Genomic DNA, 19,073 nt, shown 5'->3' with positions numbered 1-19,073 from the left:
TTAAAAATGAGAATTCAAAAAAAACTGCAGTTTGCCAGTATTGATTAATGGGTCACTTTCACCTTTCAACCATTCAACGTTTCAACTTTTCTGGCAACTCATTTCAGCTTCCAGGTTTCCAGTCCTGAATTAAAATATAATTTGAACAGCAGATTCTACTTTCTACCCAACAAACCGAGTCACCCTTCCACCTTCCACAGCAGAGAAAGAGAAAGAGAAAGAGAAAGAGAAAGAGAAAGAGAAAAACTGTTATTAGTTATTACATTTTTCAAAACAAAAGAAAAGACACGAAATTTGAAAAAGAATAAAAAAATATATCTAAGAGACCGACGATCCAACCAAAGCGAATTTTCATTTCATTCTTTTTTATTCTAAATAAATAAATAAATAATATTCTCTCTCTTCTTCATCGACCTTTTGGGCCTCCGAGCAGACGACGCCGCTTCCGGAGTTCTTCATCTCTTCTTCTCTGTCGCTCTGTCTCCTTCTTGTTCTGTTCAATTCAGGCACTGGTGAGTTCGAGCTTTTTCTTCTGTGTTTGTTTTTTCAGTTTTGTATTTGACTGAACAGCTACTAGCTTAAGAGACGGAATGAAATTCGCCTTTTTTTTTTTCTTTCAAAAATGATATCATCAATTGGATCTTCGATGATGAACTGATCTTCTTCTGCTTATTTCTTGTATGTTTAGCTCTTCTGCAGTTATGCTTGTTCCATGTTGCTGGTCTTCCTGTTATCTTTGGTGATTGTGGTTATGTGCTGAAAGATTTTGTACTGCTTTACAACATAAAATCTGTTTGTTCAAGAAGTTCATTTCGCTTCTTTTATTATGGCACTACTAAATGGATATGGTTAATTCGGATTGTCAATGGATTTCTAGTGTTAGTTTTGTCCGGTTAGTGGTTATTTTAGGCACCTAATAATGGTGTAGTTGTTCCTAACTTCGTTTCTTCTGTTGTGCCAAACCTATGTTTTATTCCTTGGCATACGAAGGTCTTTGTATTCCTAATTCCAGCTTAATTTCGGGGTACTGTTTGAAGGTTTATTTTATTTTACTGCTATGGATGTAGAATGTCAACTTCCACTCCACTAATCTTGTCTATGTGTAATCTTCTGCTGGGGAGAAAAGATGTCTGGGGGAGGTACACAAAATAGCTTGAGGAAAGCTTTGGGGGCTATCAAAGACAGCACTACAGTTTCATTGGCAAAAGTTAATAGTGACTACAAGGTAAAGATTTTTCAAATAATCATGGTTATGGGTGTCTTTAAATTGAATGTTTCTGATTTTCTCCTATGGGATTGGGTGGTGGTACTTAATTTTGCAGGAGTTGGACATTGCTATTGTGAAGGCCACAAACCATGTTGAGCGCCCAGCTAAAGAAAAGCATGTGAGGGGTATGTGGACTACTTTTCTCTGGCCTCAGTTATCTGTATCTCACATCTACCTCTGGGAATGAATGGCACTTGCAATAGGAGTTCTACCTTTTCCCTTTTCCCTTTTCCCTTCAGTTTTTTTTATTAATATTTAATATTTAATATTATACCTATAAAATTATTGCACGTGTGAGATTTTTTATGCCCTCCATCTGCTTTATGGAAGTTCTGTCCCTGTTATTGTTTTAGCCTTGGAGCTTCTACATTCCAACTATCTACACTCTGTTATTTGATATCTCACTTTGGATGTGTCTTCATTCTTTAAGAGCAATGTACAAGTAACAAATATATTCATTATATTATGGTATCTATTTGTGCCAAGCTTGTTTGTGCTACCTGCTCACACCATTGGTTTATTGGATCCTACCAACCTCATCTGACTGGCTTATCCTGGGTTTACACCAGATTTTGTTGTGGTGCAGTATTTAGGTTTCATGCAGCTTACTGTTCTACCCCCCCCCCCCCCTCCTTTTTTTCTTTCTTTCTGCCACCCACATATCTCTGTCTCCAAAGAAGACAATTAAAAGAAACAGTTGATATACTCAAACTTTTTTATATTGGTTTTTGCAGCTGTTTTTACTGCAATTTCAGCTACAGTGCCTCGAGCAGACGTGGCTTACTGCATCCATGCGCTTGCTAGACGTCTTGCCAAAACTCATACCTGGGCGGTATGTGGACCATGACTAATTACTGTTGCTGGATCAATTGACTATGTGGAACTAAAGTCCAAAACCCTGTTGCTTTTGGGTGCAAGGATAAAACTAGTTTGACAAAAACATGTCATTTTTTTTGTGTCCATGGGCCTTATTGTGAAAAAGTACTGGATTTGTTTTGTAGGAATAGATTATGCCAAAGAGAGGACCTATTTTATTCATCATTTTTTTTAGTTTTAGTTTTTTAATTTGTACTGTGTTCCCTGTGATTGTCCAATGTTTTTGTTGGAAATAAAATATATGGGATATAAAGAATGCATAGAAGAATTTTTTTTTTGTCACAACTGTCACTGTATTGTGCTGATAATTTTTTGGGTTCTGCTTTGCTTTTTCTGTGCCACTTTTTACCAAGTTCATATTCCTGGTGAGAATGCTTTGTGCTATTCTTTTTCTTCATCATGTACCAACCTGTGTTCATTTCAAAATCCAAATATCCTCTGCCACATATATATTGAATTCTTAATCCTCTTAAAGACAGTTTATCTTTCTTTCAAGTGTCAAGGTCCTATTCTTGCTACTTTGAAGTCCCAGATGTTAATTTTGTATCTCAAGTAGAATATTCCATTCTAATTTAGAGTCCTGTTTAGGTATTCTACTGTATTAGAGTTGCTACTAGTTAGTGTTAGACTCTAAGTCTTGTTTCAAAGTTGAATTTAATTCTGATTCTTAGTAGGATTAGGACCGATGTTTGTAACTCTACTGCAGTATAATTAAAGGTTTTTGGGGAAACTGAAGGTATCAATTTGTGTCCCAAGTGGTTCCCCTGTTTCCGTATCTTCTTTATTTCAGTTCTTTGGTTTGCATATTAAACTCTGTTACATGGTATCAGAACAATGAAGAAAAAGAAGAGCAAGAAAATCTGCCACTGAGAAAGGCAAGTTCTCTGTGATTTTGAAAACAAAAAACAAGAAAGAAAGAAAGGGAAAAGAGAGAGAGATAGTTGGTGTCTTGGAAGCTACTGCTACTGCTTATCTGGTATTGCTGTCGTCCGATTGGGAAATATCAGAATCTGATTCAACTAGCTGGGTTTGCTGCTATTGAATTTCCTTGGACTTCTAAATCTGTTAGGATTGTTTGTAATCGAGTGCTTGGTTTGTTGCTGTAGAGTTGAATGAAGACCCTAACTGGGTCTCCCATATTTGCTGCTGTCTTCTTCGGCTTGTTTCTCTGTTGCTGGGTTGCTCCCATCCCCTCGGTTATCGCCTGAAATTTTAGGTTCCTTTGGGACCATATGAGAGAGCTTGCATCCTGGACTTCCCTGCTCTGTTCATCACTGAAGGTTGAAGACAATCTTTAATTGGGTATTTATTTGAAGTTGATTTTTGTTTGTTAGGTCTTTAGATACCTTTTCCCTTCATCTTTTAGTTCTAATTATGTGCTGTCCTTATTTTACCCTTGTCTATTGAGTGGAACCTCCCCCTAAATTGCTGTTTGCGTGGGTTGCTGCTTCCTTCTCTTGGTTACTTTATTTTGGTTTCTCAAACTGCATAATTAGTTCATGCCCGCCGTGTTATCCACCATTGACCTCAAACTTCGGTATTACTCAATCTTCTCACGTTAGTAACTGTTTTGTCCTTTAATTTCTTGATCTTTCCCTGTTTACCCATTGCTCTTGGATTGAGCTTGTAATTGAAAGTGAACTTTATTACAAGTGGTCGATCATACCACAACCGTTCCATACTAGATTGCAAATTCGCAACCTTTAAGTGAGGCCACTTTGACATTTCTTTAATCATGGTTCAGCCATTAGCCCCTTCCATTATCTATTTCATACTTGGGATTTAACAATTTATGAAGATTTTGTATTTTTATGGATATTAATTGCTACTACAAAGGGAGACTGAGAGTTCTTTATAGGATCTTACTTGCATGATGATTATAAATCTTGTGAAGGGGTGAATTGGTGGATTATTGATGTTGTTGCAGCGCTAATCTTGATTATCGGATTTATTTTTGTGAGGCCTCATCCTTTGAGATGCTTATATTGTGTCATTATTTTTCCACGTATAAATAATGTTGCACGTAAGGGGTTGGTGACTGATTATTATTTTCTTTTCTGCTATTGAAGATATTTCTTTATCTTATCCTCAAGGCTGTTTTCATTTAAAGATTACTCTTATTTATTTTTTTGTGTCCTCAACATTTCATATTTATTCGGTCTACAGCAATCTGATGTTCTGTGGCCTGCAATAACCCATAATCTGCCTATTTGGTTTGCAATAATCTGTGCATTTGTCTAGTCTGCAACAACTTGATGTTGCCTGGTCTACAATAAGCTATACTGCTTATACACTATTAGAGTTCTTATTTGAGACTTCTGTTTGAGGCTCAATGTTCGCGTTTATTTGGGTAGGAAACTAGTTGCTACCGACCTTCTTTGAGAAGTTCTTTTGATGTAGCAGTTGGATGCCACACTTATCTTTCTTTGAGAAGTTTCTTGTCTACTAGTCATCTTTGATGTGAAGTGTTATCTCCTACTAGCTTTCTTTGTGAAGTGCTTTGATATCGCTGTTGGTGTATGATATCATGGATTCCAATTGGTGTTCACCACTGCCTATTTTTCTCTTTGCTAATTAGATGCGCTCAACCCAATGGTTGTTATGGTGCCTGCTGACAATTTATGTGCTTGAGCTGATACTGCTACCTGAATGCTGTTAGCCCTATTGCTGGTGTCTATCACTACTATTAATCTGCAAATTTTATGTGGTTATTAATGTTTGTCTTTATTGATCCAGGCTAAAGCCTTCTTTTGATACATGCATACTCCAGCTTTTTTTCTTCTTCTTCTTCTTCATTTTTTTTTTGGGGGGGGGGGGAATGGGGGCACGAGTGCTGTTAATTATGTAATTCGAGCAAGGTATTCTACTGTAATTTGAGCCAGTCTTAGTTAGTCTGAGTTTTGTTTCCAAATTGTAAATTTAGTTTTGTTTCCTCGTAGGGTTAGGAATCCTTTCTTTGTCACTCTGCTGCGCTATAATTAAGGGTTTAGGGGGGAACTGCAGGAATCAAATTCTGTCCCAAGCAATTCTGCTGGTTCTCCCAGCTCTTGTCCTCTCTTCTCTTCTTTGGTTTGCATGTTCAATTCTGTCACTCCGGATATGAACTCATTTCTAATTTTTCCATTGGTGAGCAAACTTACTTTGGCTATTTCCACACACACATATTAGGCCAGAATGTGAATAACAGAATTTACTATGGAGTTTGGAAATCATGAACAAGCTAGATGGTTAGGTTAGCTTGGGACTAGGCTGGTGGAAATACTGTTTACAGTTGATAAGAACTGAAAGTATGAGCTCTAATTGGATAATGGCCTTGAACACAACAGAAAACCCATAGTGGTGGAGACTGACCCTTTTTTTTTTTTTTTTTTAATTAAAAAAAAAGAAGGAATCATAGGGAGTGTCTGAGAGTTACAGACTAAAAGGGAATCTAGACGATGTAATTGAATAAACAAGGAAAAATCAATAAAAAAAAAAAAAAAAAGAAGAAGTTTTGTCTTCACTTGTTATAGGTGAAGGAATATTTATGTGTGATTCACCTTGGTCATTAGTGTGGCAATTTATTCAGTTATTACATAACATATATTCATTTGTTTATCCAAATCTCTTTAAAGTATTAGGTCCTCGGCATGAAGTTCTTTTTTCCTACAGTCTATATTGTTGTAGTTTGTGAAGCTCTCATTCCATGCATTTATTTTTGGGCTCAGTATCTTGAATTGATTGATGGTATAATCATCATTTTCTGAGTTATGGTGATTTCCTTCTACTCCAATAATGTATAATAGTTCTTATAACTGATTCAGTGCTTTTTGGTAATTAGGTGGCATTAAAAACCTTAATCTTGATACATCGTGCTCTAAGAGAAGTGGATGCTACCTTCCGAGAAGAACTCATTAATTATGGAAGGACCAAAAACCATATGCTCAACTTGGCTCATTTTAGAGATGATTCCAGTCCAAATGGTACTCGTTGTTCTGAAATTAGATGAAGTCCAGTATTCTAAAGGAATAAATTGGTGCATGACAATATCTGTTTATGTCTGTCCAGCATGGGATTATTCTGCATTTGTCCGTGCATATGCTTTATTCTTAGAGGAGAAGCTCGAATGCTTCCGTATCTTGATGTATGATGTTGAAACAGATCGACTGGTAAGAAATTAATTTTATGTCAATACTACATGCTCTTTCATTTTATCTTGTTAAAAAAATAAAAAAATGGGTGCTCTTTGTTTTTGCTCTGATTGAAACCTTTGACATCTCTTTGCTCTCTCCTTTTGTTCATTACATCTCCTCTTTGAACCTTCTTTTGTTGTTCAAATGTAGCATATCTTCTTTGTTCACAGCTAATGTTGATATTCTTCAATAGTTCAGATTGTTTTACTAGCACAAGTCAAGCAGTATTGTTGTGAGGAGTTTGCTGGCCTTTTTGGACTTGGAAGTAAAGTTATTCCTATGTGTTGGGACTGTTGAATTTGAAGCTATGAGTAGGGAAGGTGTCAGGACTTAGGAACAAGGTTTAACGCATTGGTACTGGAAGCATAATAATTAAAAGAATTATTGTGTTGGTTAGAGAGGCTCAAGATACATGGGTACTATATTCCAAGGTTTAAAGTATCCCACGACACCATACGATACTAGCCAACACGTATCCATATTTGACCCAACCGATACGATACATCTCGATATGTCTCTCCATTGAATTATATTAAAATACATTAGCCAAAGCGACACAATACTCGATGTAGAACGATACGTCTCTTAAAATCACCTGATTGATATGATATTCGATACCGATACTTTAAACCTTGCTATATTCATATGGAAATGGTCGAGAAACATATGGAAATGTCTAAGATATGTACAAAATACAATTTTAAAGCATAAAACACTATTAATAGACTATTGCATTTATAAAATAGGAAGACAGAGTACAATGAATTGATGGTATATAAAGGATGGGGTTTCTTTCATGTACTGTTTTAGGTATTGTGTTGGTACTATATTATATATATACCAATTATTGTTTGCTAGTACAAAAGGTTACTCAAAATTTTGGTCAGGACATTCTAATCAGATCCAAGGTGGGTTCTTGAGACTGCATTTGATTATGGGAAGACTTGGTGATTTGACTTCAAACTTTGAATTGTATTTTGTTGTACTGTAAGCCTTAGTTTGAGATTGCTATAAACATGTGGATACTTCTATGTATGGTTGCTAAGGTTTTGCACAGCCTAAATGACATGGGAACCAGCCTTGGTCAGGTCCAAGGAGATGCCAAGATAGGGAAGGGGGAGCAGATTCCTTTTTTGCTAAGAATCTAGGCTTGGTCAAGTCTTAGCTACTTGGAAGTTCAGGCTTCCATATGGATGCTACAGTTACACACTAGATATATTTTCAACTTTCCAGCAATAGTAGGATTCCAAATGAAGATTGGTGGGTTGATTATTTTTTCCAAGTTGTAACAAATGTAGGATTCTTGGTATATACTTTTGACATTTATTTTTTTTCTTCTAGTAAATGTGCCAGATGAATTCCAACACCTTGTTGGACTACATTCTGTCGACATAGGCTTAGTGATTTACCAAGTCTTTGATATCTGGATGTAAAGATGGCAGTGAGGCTGGTTGCATGGGTGCTAGAACATCTTAAGGCAGAGCCTGCCTTGGTTGCTTCGTGAAATCAGTGAACCTCTCTGCACTTTTCTCAAGTTGGGGTTCATTAGTGCTCATAAGACTGACCACTCCCCTGTCTTGTCCATCTTCCCCCCCAACCCCCCTCTTCCTTTGGCCAAAAGCCCTTCAAATTCTTCGACATGTGTACTTTGAGCCCCTCTTTCATCCCCACTGTCTTGGAAGCTTGGTCTAAGCCTGCCCACTGCCACTCTCTCCCGCTTATTGCCTTTGCCCGCAGGCTTTGCAACACAAAGGAAGCCCTCCGCTCCTGGAATTCTTCTACTTTTGGTAATATCTCTTCGAGGGTCTCTTCCTGCCGCTTGAGTCTTCAGCATGCCCAAAACCTTCTCCAAAATGACCCTTACAACCCTTCCCTTCTGAAGAGGAGAGGTTCCTTTCCTCCGAGCTCTCCTCCCTCCTCTCCTCTGAGGAAAGCTTTCTTCGCTAGAAAGCTAGAATTAAGTGGCTTGAGCTCGGAGACTCCAATTCCGCCTACTTCCATCGATCTCTCAAAGCTCGGATAAATTTCAACACCATCCCCTCCCTCATCACCAATAATGGTTCTTGCATTTCTGACCCTTGCTGGCATCAAGGCTGAGATCGTCTCCTACTTCTCTAATCTCCTTGCTCCCCCTCCCTCCCTCCCCATACGCCCCTCCCATCTAACCTCATCAACAAACTCATTGATCCTGCGCTCATCCCTTCTCTATGTGCCATTCCCTCCTCGGAAGAAATTCTTCTTGCCATTCGCTCCCACAAGCCTAATAAGGGTCCTGGTCCTAATGGCTTCAGCATGGGTTTCTTCCTTGCCTCTTGGGATCTCATTGAGAAGGATCTTGTTTATGCCATCCATAGCTTCTTCTTCAACCCTTCTCAACTCTCATTCATTATCCAAACTTTCCTTTGCCTCATCCCTAAGAAACTTGGAGCCTCCACCCTTTATGATTTCTGCCCCATTTCTCTTTGCAATCTCCTCTACAAATTCATTTCTAAGGTCCTAGGGAATAGGCTTAGAAAAGATTTGCCTTCCCTCGTGAGCCCGTATCAATCGGCATTCATCTCGGGCCGGAGTATTGCGGACAACATCCTCCTCTGCGTGGAAATTGTCCGCGGATTTGATAGATCCGACCACTCCCGGCTGCGCTCCTTAAGGTTGATCTTCTTCACAAAGCTTTTGATTCTATTCGCTGGGACTTCATCAATGATGTCCTCTTCTCCATGGGTTTCCCTCCTTTCATCCGTTGGATCGAGACTTGTATCTCTTCTCCCCGTTTCTCCATCATAACTAATGGCTCCCTGGGTGGTTTCTTCCCTTCTCGTGTTGGCATTCACCAAGGTTGCCCTCTCTCCCTTCCTTTTCTCCTTAGCCTTAGAGGTCCTCTCTCGCATCCTCCAATCCAAAACTGATCAGCGTCTTATCTCACCCATCCCCAAGTGCAAGTCCCTTAACCTCACTCACATTGCTTTTGCTGATGATCTCATGATCTTCTCCAAAGCGGACCACCTTTCTAGCTCTTCCATTCTCTCGGCTCTCTCCCAATTTGAATCTCTCTCTGGCCTCTGTGTCAACCTCGATAAATCCACCCTCTTTCTCTCCGCTATCCCCCATCAAACCCGGATCTCCCTCCTCCAGCTCTCTGGCTTTAAGTCAGGTTCCTTCCTTGTGACCTACTTGGGTCTGCCGCTCATCCCTGGTAGGCTCACCCGCCACCACTACCTCCCGATGCTTGATCATATTCGAAAGAAGCTTCAACTCTGGAAGGGCAAGCTTCTGTGCTTTGCGTAGAGTAGTTCTCATCCGCTCCGTCCTTCAATCTTCCTATCTCTATTGGTGCAGAATTTTCTCCATTCTTAAATTGATTATTCGGGCTATGGAATCCTTGTTCTTGTGCCTTCCTTTGGAAAGGACATGAAGCCTCCCGCTTCATCCACCCTGTTAGTTGGTCATCCATCTGTCGGCATATTTTGGATGGAGGCCTGGTATTAAATGATTGAAAATCCTTGATCTCAATATGAGATCACAATCTTATATTTATAGAATATGACAACAGTACAATATATGAAAAACAATACACATGTGCTACACTCTAACACCCTCCCGCAAAGTCAAGGGTCCCTCAAGAACCTTGAGTTTGGAACGTAGAATACCAAAACAAGCGGAGGAGAGAGCTTTAGTGAGAATATCAGCAAGTTGATCACTGGTAGAGACATAGCGAACACAAAGATCATGTTTAGCAACCTTATCACGAACAAAGTGAAAATCAACCTCAATGTGCTTCATTCGAGCATGAAAAATAGGGTTTGCCGTCAAATAGAGTGCACCAATATTATCACACCATCATTATCACAAGCAAACCGATGTACAGACAACAAGTTATGAGCAGCAAGAGGCTCATGAAGAACATTATCAAGGTCAAAACTATGATCATTAACCGAGAATGATGAAGAGCCAGTATGAGAGTTGGACAGACCTGAACCATCACCAAGACGAATATAATCAGGACCAAGATACTTTGCCGGAGAATTGAGAGCACCCAACTCAGAAGTGATGTGATGAGTAGCACCCGAATCAGGTATCCAATTCATAACACCATGATTTGCAGTAGCAATACTAGCTCGAGAGAGTTCCAAGATGAAGTAGAACCCAAAGCAGAGCGCGAAGCATAGCGTTGAAGATGAAAGCAAGACTTTGCATTATGACCAGGACGATCGCAGATCTGACAAACCAGGGAAGAACCAAGACGACCTCCATGACGCCCTCCAGAGGACGCAAAACGACCACCAAAACAGCCATTAGAAAATTGAGAGTTGAAAGAACGGGAAGCAGAACCACCGCGAGACAGACGAGAAGCAGAGGTAGTTGCCACTTGAGCAGTAACATTTGTAAGATCTTGCAAAACAGAGGACAAGTGCATCTCTTCACAATAGAGAAGACCATACAGATCAGAAATCTTGATCGGAGTGTCACGAGTAGTGACAGAAGTGACAAACGCCTGATACTCAGAGCTCACAACCACCAAGAATGAACAACACCAGATTTGAATCGGAAACCGACTGTGATGCGAGAGCAAGAGCATTATAAATCTTCTTGAGTTTTAGCAAATAGTTAGCCATGGAATCAGAACCCTTTTTAACATGATGTAGTTGCATACGCAGCTGCATAACTCTCGCCTGAGAAGACGAAGCAAACGCCGATGACAACGCAACCCAAACCTCAGCAGCGGTGCTAAGACCAACGACTTGCGAGTGAACAGGTTTCGTGAGGCTCAACAGAATCCAACTAAGAAGAAGTTGATCTTGATACTGCCAAGTGAGGGATTCATGATTTGCGGTTGGTGAAGCCGAATCAGGATTCAAAATCGGTGAAGGTCTAGGGTTAGTACCATCAATCAAACCCATCATGCCAGAACATCGAAGCAGAGGGAGAAATTGACTCTGCCAGACAAGATAGTTCTCAGGAGTTAACCGAATTGAAAGAAAATGATGAATATTGGGAAAACTCGTTGATGGAGAAGACAAACCAGATGGAGACGCCATGGATGGAGCAGCCATGGAAGGAGCATAAGCAGATGTAACAGAATCATAGGCCATTTAGGTTAAGAAAGACCAAAGAATCGAGTAAAGAATCAAGAAGATAAGAGAGAGAGAAAAGGAGCGTAGGATAGCAGGGATAAAAGACCTCAGGAACGAACCTTCGGTGATGATACCATATTAAATGACTGAAAATCCTTGATCTCAATATGAGATCACAATCTTATATTTATAGAATATGACAGCAGTACAATATGTGAAAAAATACACATGTGCTACACTTTAACAATACACATGTGCTACACTCTAACACCTGGGCATCCGTCGGATCTCTGATGTTAACTTTGCCTGCCTTCTCAAGCTCATTTGGAAAATTGCCTCAAAGCATGATTCTATTTGGGTTAAGTGGGTCTATTCTTATCTTCTTAGATCCCCTCCAACCCCTCCTGGGTTTGGAAGAAGATCCTCTCGCTGCGCCCCCGAGCCATCTCCGCTATCTCTACCATCATCTCCTCCGGATCCTCCACTTCCTTTTGGCTTGACTCGTGGCATCCGATGGGCATTCTTTATGATCACTTTGGTCCCCGCATAGTCTATGACTCCCGTATCCCCAAGTCTACCCCCTCTCCACTTTCATCTCTAATGGTGTCTGGTCCTTGGTCCCCCTCCCCTTTCTTACACAGGTTTGAGATTCTCTTCCCCCTCTTTCAAACTCCCCTAGCGACCTTCCTTGTCGGCTCCCTTCCCCTTCCAGAACCTTTTCCACTTCCTCTGCCTAGAACCTCCTTAGACCCTATAACCCTAAACCCCCTTAGCCCCATTCGAGGCGATCTTTTGGGTTTACTTGGGACTAGTCTTGGATCCTGAGAAACTTTTCTGGCTCCTCCATTTGCGATCAAATTGGCAAGCTAGTGTTCAGTGCTTGTATCCACCACCTTTGGTGGGAGTACAATCTCAGGAGATGGACCTTCAAATCCCGATCCATAGACAGGATTTGGAATTTCATCTATTTTGATGTTTCTTCTAGATTGATGGTTATTCCCCATCCCTCGGTTGATGATACCCCTTGGAATTGGCTCATTGTTGTCTCCTAGGGTCTTAGTTCTCCTTTCCGGTCTCCTTCTTAAAGACCTTGTTTCCCTTTTCCTTCTTTAATATAATTATTTATTCATCAAAAAAAAAAAAAAAAAAAAAAACACTGTGGTCTAACTCGCTGGAAATTCTTAGTTGCATGGATCATCTATTTGGGAAAATTTTAGATTTGAAGTATGCCATTCCCTGTGCTGCTCGTTCTTTTTCTTTGTGCTGCTTTTGTCTTTGCCTTTGCTTCATTCTTTTCTATGTTTTTATAAGTTCCTTGTAAGTAATATTAACCAAGGGTTTTACCAAAGATCTTTTTTTTTTTAAAGGCCAAGTTACAGAAATCTTTTTTTCCCCTTATTTTATTCTGTTTATTGCACTTTATATGATTACAATATTCCTCAAGGCACTCTTGACCTGTTCAAAGCCCACCAACAATGTAGACCCCTTCGTATTTGGCTTCTCCCTGGAGGGAATCTCCCATTGAATCTAATGAGTTATTGGGTTCAGCCATGTGTACTCTTCTAATCCAAGAGCACTTGTTGGATTTACCCTAGCCCTTGGCTTAGAATATTGTACCTGGCTGAATCCTAAAACTCATTGGGAGAGCCCCTCCAAGGAGAGGATCCAAACCGGATGCCTTCCCTCCTCCTTTTAGAGATGTCCTTGATTGTTGGTTTAAAATATATTACAATCTAGAGCAATGAAGGATCAATTCGTCTTTTATTTTATTATATTTTAATCTTTGATAATGTAAAGTTTAAGGCTTTGCCACAACCCAGCCAAAAAAAGCAGAACAGGCAAAAGAAAAGGGGGAAACAAAAAAAAGAAAGGAAAAAAGTGGGCAGAAAAGAGTAAAAAGAAGAAACAAGGGAAAGAAGGAAAAGAGGTGTAAAAGAGGTATGACATTCCCATCTACAAGACAAACTACACAAAGAAGAAATGAATTCACCAAGGCAAAAGCATTAGGATTTGGAGGTTTTTCTATTATTTTAATAAAACAAATCAGAATGTGTCAAACAATAAAATAATGAAAATTTCTCATAATTGACAATGATAATTGATACCAAAAAGAGCCTTAGTATAGTGATCTCATTCTGCACGCACTCAGAATACCATTTTCTCAAATAATATCCCATGCTGCTAACAGAGAACCAAGGAACTGGATACTGTTGAATTGCTTGTGCAGTTACCAGCTTTGCAACAGCTTCTGCATCGTGTTCTTGGCTGCCAGGTACCTCCTCTGCTTTACTGGTGTAGTTCAAATATGAGTTGTGCCACCTTAATTCTGCCTGCCTTTTTGACACTGTTAAATATTCTGTGCACCTTTTGGTATATACTGCATGCTAATATTGTTTTAAAATTTGTATACAGCCGCAAGGAGCAGCAGTTTACAATTTCATCATTCAGTTGGCTGTTTCAATGGTGATAAGTTTATTTCTGAAGTTTTAGCATATGTCGCTTGCTGATAGCAATTTTTATATGATTTTAACTTTACATTTCAATAGGTAGCCTCAGAGAGCGTTAAGATTTATCAGGCGATAAGTGACGGTACAGTTAATATGATGGACAAGGTATTTTGTTCTTTTAAATGTTCATTTACTAATCAAAATTCCTGGCTTTTTGTTTAACATGTCCTGCTCAATTTATGGGAATTACAGTTCTTTGAAATGCCACGTGATGATGCTGTTAGGGCTCTTGAGATATACCGGAGGGCTGGTCAGCAGGTATCTATTGTACCCTTTCACCATTTCAGCTGTTTGATTTTTACTGGAAAAGATTGGACTAACGTGTCTTAGTAAGAGTGTGAAATTTCTTCTTGTTCTCTGTCCGTTTGTCCCTTACACATAGCTATCCTCTGGTTGTATAGGCAGAGAGACTGTCAGAATTTTATGAAATATGTAAAAGCCTTGATCTTGGACGTGGAGAAAAGTTTACAAAAATTGAACAGGTGTGAATTTCTTGAGTATGTTTGTGTATTGGCTCTCCTTCCCTCCCCCCCCCCCCCCCCCGGGCGTCTCCTTTGCTTTGTGTGCAGTAACAGTTTTTCAGTTAATGCCCAAAGAAAAAATTCGGGTTACTTACTATCAGTTGAATAAAGTTTTGAGTTACTTGTTAACAATGCAGCCGCCAGCATCATTTTTGACAACCATGGAGGAGTATGTCAGAGATGCTCCTCTAGCTTCATCAGTCAGGAACGATCAGGTATTTGAATTCTTCTTGTCATTTAAACTATTTTCTATGGTAGAAGTTTTAGGGAACATTAAAGTTTCGGCATGATATTTAGTTCATACCAAAAGAAAGGAAAGAATGTAATATGCTATTTATTTAGAAAATAATAATGTGTCCTTGTGATGGCTGCATGCACTAATGAGCTTGGAGCATCCATTTTGAAGATGTAATGCCAACCATAGTAGCCATGGCGCCTTGATAGAGGCGGTCCAAAAGTAAGGCCACAACAACAAGGTGTGCAAGACACCCACCTAAGCACGTATGGTGACCAAGGGGCTTTGGACTCCTAGTCATTTCCTAGGTGATGCATTGATAACTATGGTACTGATGATCAGTTCTGACCTAGATTGTGCCTTGGCAATACTGATCTAGATTGAAATGAACCAGAAGGCCTCCATAGTAACTACAAACTAGCCTCATCTCTTCCTATATTTATGTCAAAAAATTGCAGTTTACTATGATTCCCTTAAAGTTCTTGCTTAATATGACAAATTTCCAGGGGAATTTCTGTTTTTGTTTCATGGACTTTTGGTTCGATTTTTTTCTTTGTTCCTTGTAGAATACTAATCGTCTTTAATTGTTTAAATAAAATAAATCAAGTTATTCTACTGTGTACCCTTGATGAAATTGTCTGGGGATGGAATTGATAGAATAAAATTGATGGATAACTACTTGATGAAGTTGTGCCACTGCCCCAAAGTAAAAAGTTTTTCTTTTCATGCAACAGGTGGTTGAGAGAATTGCTGCACCCAAGGAGGTCCTGGCAATAGAATATGAGAAAACCCCAGAAGTGCAAGAAGTACACCCACCGACCTCCCCACCTCTGCCTCCACCGGAACCTGAACCTGAACCTGAAGGACCTGTTCAATTGGAGGCTTCTGTTTCAGAACCACCTGATCTGCTGGTAATTTCTCAACCTTTTGTTCCATGAGAAACATGTGTCTATCATAAATCAAATTTTTGCGTAAAATTTTTCTGGGGCATTCTTGAGAGTACTTTCCTTGGTTTGCAGCATTTGGATGATCCTGTCCCAGCTGCATCAGAACTTGATGAGAAGAATGCCTTGGCTCTGGCTATTGTTCCAGTTGGTAAGTTCTTCAGAATTAGTGTGAAACCATTAGCTCAGAAGTCAGAACTCATTAAGTATGAATGCTTAATGCCTTGAATTTTGACTTCTGCCAAGTTTAATTGACTCAAACAAATCAATTAAGTCTATGAGGAATTCTTTTTTCCCTTAACAAAAAGGTCCTGTTAAGGTAATTGGGAACATGAAATGGGTAGTGAAAAGGGTAAAGGATTTCTTAGAAATTTAATGTGGGCCAACATTTGGGAGTGTGAAACCATTGAGCTCTGTAAACGTTATTGAATGGAAGGGATTTGCTGACTCAAACTACTCAAGTGTGGATCGTGTATGGACAAGATTAGGTTTCTCTGAAATTAGATAAAAGTGTCCAGTTGAATTTCTGGACCTTTTAATAATATCTGAATGTCTATTTATGATTTATCTCCTTGCAGATAATTCATCAACAAATTATGCTTCTGCTCCTGATTATACAAATGGAGCTACAGGCTGGGAGTTGGCACTTGTAACTGCTCCAAGCTCAAATGAGAGTGCCACAGCTGCAAGCAAACTGGTATTACTCTTTATATCTTGCATTCTTTTGTGTGTGGAATATGTTGCTGAGTCCCTTCAAGTTATTTACGTTATTAGATGTTGGGAGGTTATATATTTCCACATGAAGTAATATTTTTCCTAAATGAAGAGGCATCCATGGATGTTTTGGACAAACAATGTTTTATCCTTGCATGATATGGGTTTTCTCTGAATGCTCAAGCTAGGAAATCTTAGGAAACTATGTTAAGAAATTTAAGTATGGGTGGTGCAGGGTTAGACATTCGTGGATGATGGGACTTAAAAACTCTGAACTAGGTCAGTCGTGCTGTAGGTTACATGCCAGATTGGCAGTAGGTTAATTTTCGTGGGAAAAAGAGACCTAAAAGAAAATCTGGCTCCCTGTGCACGGGGTGCGAAATGTCTGCCTCACTTTCCTCAGAAGGTGAAAAATCCAACCCCTGTTGATGCTTCCATGCACTTTTCCCCTGAACAGGACCACATATTTTTCTTACATGTAAAAGGGGGTGTGGGTGTTGGATGGAGAAGACAGAAAAAAAAAGGACCTTCTGAGCCACAGGGTGCTTTAGATGATGATTTGTACCTGAGTTGAATAAAATATAATAGAGAAAATTTCCCTGATGTTCAGATTTTTGAAAAAGTTCTACTTAAATGGATTCTATTTTTTAATATAATTACCAAATCTCAGATTTTGTGATAATTTTTCCCTCCCAACTAATATTCTACCATGAACTACCCAAGTTGCCCTCAAGTCTTTCATTGCAAACAATGAAACTAACGAATGATAAGAGGACTGACAGCTACAAAAGACAAGATATTGTCGGCCCTAGAAATGTCAAAAGATTGAAGGAATTGGTAAGCACTTCTAAAGTTTTATACAGGTAATCTGGGTAGAATATTAGTTGGGTGGGAAAAAATTTCACAAAATTTGGAATGTGGTAATTATTTTAAAAAATAGGATCCATTTAAGTAAAATTTTATAAGAATTTTTTATTGAGTAAATCTTTTTTAAAATTTGGCCATATGGGAAATTTCCCCTAAAAATATCATTAACCAACAATATGTGTACATCTCTGCAAACATTTTTCCGACAAACCATGCCCAAATTGCAATGTTTTGGGCGCATAAATAGTTGCAATAACTTGGGTGTTGAAAAAAGCTGCTACCTCTTGGGAATATCCCATAAGCAAAGCCTGCTTTACAATTACAGTTCCCATTGTTCTTAGGCCCAGGATTTCCTGTTAATGTGCCATTCGAAAAATCATACTTTTGTAGTGTCCATCACTGCATGGCATATTGTAGCATGTCAGAATTTCTTTCCTTGGGATATATGATCATTGAAATATCAGAAAAATCATACTTTTTAATTGATATATTCTGATTCAAATTCAAATAACTGAATCACCTCCCACAACTGGCCAAATCAGTTTGACAGCTACATAATGCGCTTTTGATGACACTGTTTGATCTTCTTTGGTATCTTTCTATTCGCCGCTGCAAGTTTCATATGTTTAAAAGAGCTGCATTTCACCAGTTCCATCTTCTCAATCCATGGTTTGATCTGATAAATTAAAATTTAATTGGTAGCTTCCTACTTAGCACGTGCTTCTAATCTCCATTACTTTCTCTTAAGTGTTCACCAGAAACATGATTTGGTCTTGGCTAGCCAACACCCCCCCCCCCTTTTCCCCCAAAAAAATGAAAAGAAAAAATCCTAGTCAGATTCTTTAGTGATTCTTCTTTGAGACTAGAGACAACTAGTCATTTATTTTTTTGGTGTTTGTGGCCATATATGTTAATGCTTATTAACTTGTTGGACAAGGCGGGAGGACTGGACAAGCTTACATTGGACAGCTTATATGATGACGCACTTAGGAGAAATAGCCAGAGTGTGAGCTATAATCCATGGGAGCCAGCACCTGTGCCAAATTCTATGATGCATCAACCAGCGCATGATCCATTCCTTGCCTCCAGCACCGTGGCAGCACCCCATTCTGTTCAAATAGCAGCGATGGCTCAGCAACAGCAAGCGTTCATGCTGCAGCAACAGATGATGATGGGTCCAGCAGCAGCAGCAGCAGCAGCAGCAGCAGCCTTCAAATCCTTTTGGTAATCCATACGGAGCTCCAAGCAACCAGCATTGGTCTGGTACGCAGTCTCAAGCTTACAATCCATACACAGGCCTTTTGTAGGAAGTAAGGACCAGTGGCCATTGTTTTGCCTTAAGAGCATGAGAAATATAGATGAAAATGAAGGACAAGCAGATGAGATCTGATGGTTCTGGAGGATGGTAAAGGAATGGTTTCTGAACAGGTGTACCATATGTGCAGTTACTACCAGGTGAATGTTTTAAGTAGTTCTTAGGGATTGAAGGTCTAGGTAATTGATTATTTTTGTGGGAAAAAAAATTGATTTCTAATAATACGTTGGAGATGCTGTGAAGATTTAACCTGCATTCTGTGTTAGGGTTGGAAACTTAATTCTTGTTCTCTTCACTGGAAATTGATTGCTGTATACCCGTTTGTACTTGTGTTCTGTTATCACATTTGCATATAAAGAGAGTAAGGATGCATTTTGATTCTTTCATTTTTCACATTTACTTTTAGGTTATAGTTGGATATTGGTGGCATTCGTTGAGTTGATCATGGTAATTATGTACTTTTTAACCCAAATGAACTAAACAGTCTAAGCATCCGGTGTAACCAAGTTTGGTAACACTAAGAAGAAAAAAATTATTAAATGAGCTAAATACGTTAAATTTATCTTACTTGAGATGATAATTT

General features: G+C 39.2%; 1 protein-coding gene across 1 annotated transcript; it reads left to right on the top strand.

Annotated features, from left to right (window-relative positions):
• The first annotated feature begins 189 nt into the window (after nt 1-189).
• LOC149009451 (putative clathrin assembly protein At5g35200) lies at nt 190-18,881 on the top strand. The gene is given in 17 exon segments (XM_089160623.1): nt 190-512; nt 1,127-1,225; nt 1,323-1,392; nt 2,002-2,099; nt 5,964-6,105; nt 6,191-6,291; nt 13,576-13,659; nt 13,800-13,850; nt 13,934-13,999; nt 14,087-14,152; nt 14,296-14,376; nt 14,553-14,630; nt 15,385-15,561; nt 15,670-15,745; nt 16,173-16,291; nt 18,113-18,361; nt 18,363-18,881. Coding segments are annotated over 16 exon segments (1,677 nt in total). The 5' UTR covers nt 190-512; the 3' UTR covers nt 18,483-18,881.
• Nucleotides 18,882-19,073: the final 192 nt, after the last annotated feature.

The sequence above is a fragment of the Hakea prostrata genome, chromosome 7 (assembly GCF_041222555.1).
Source record: "Hakea prostrata isolate BN-2017 chromosome 7, UWA_Hpros_2, whole genome shotgun sequence".
NCBI lineage: Eukaryota > Viridiplantae > Streptophyta > Magnoliopsida > Proteales > Proteaceae > Hakea > Hakea prostrata.
This window is presented reverse-complemented; position numbering and strand designations above follow the sequence as displayed.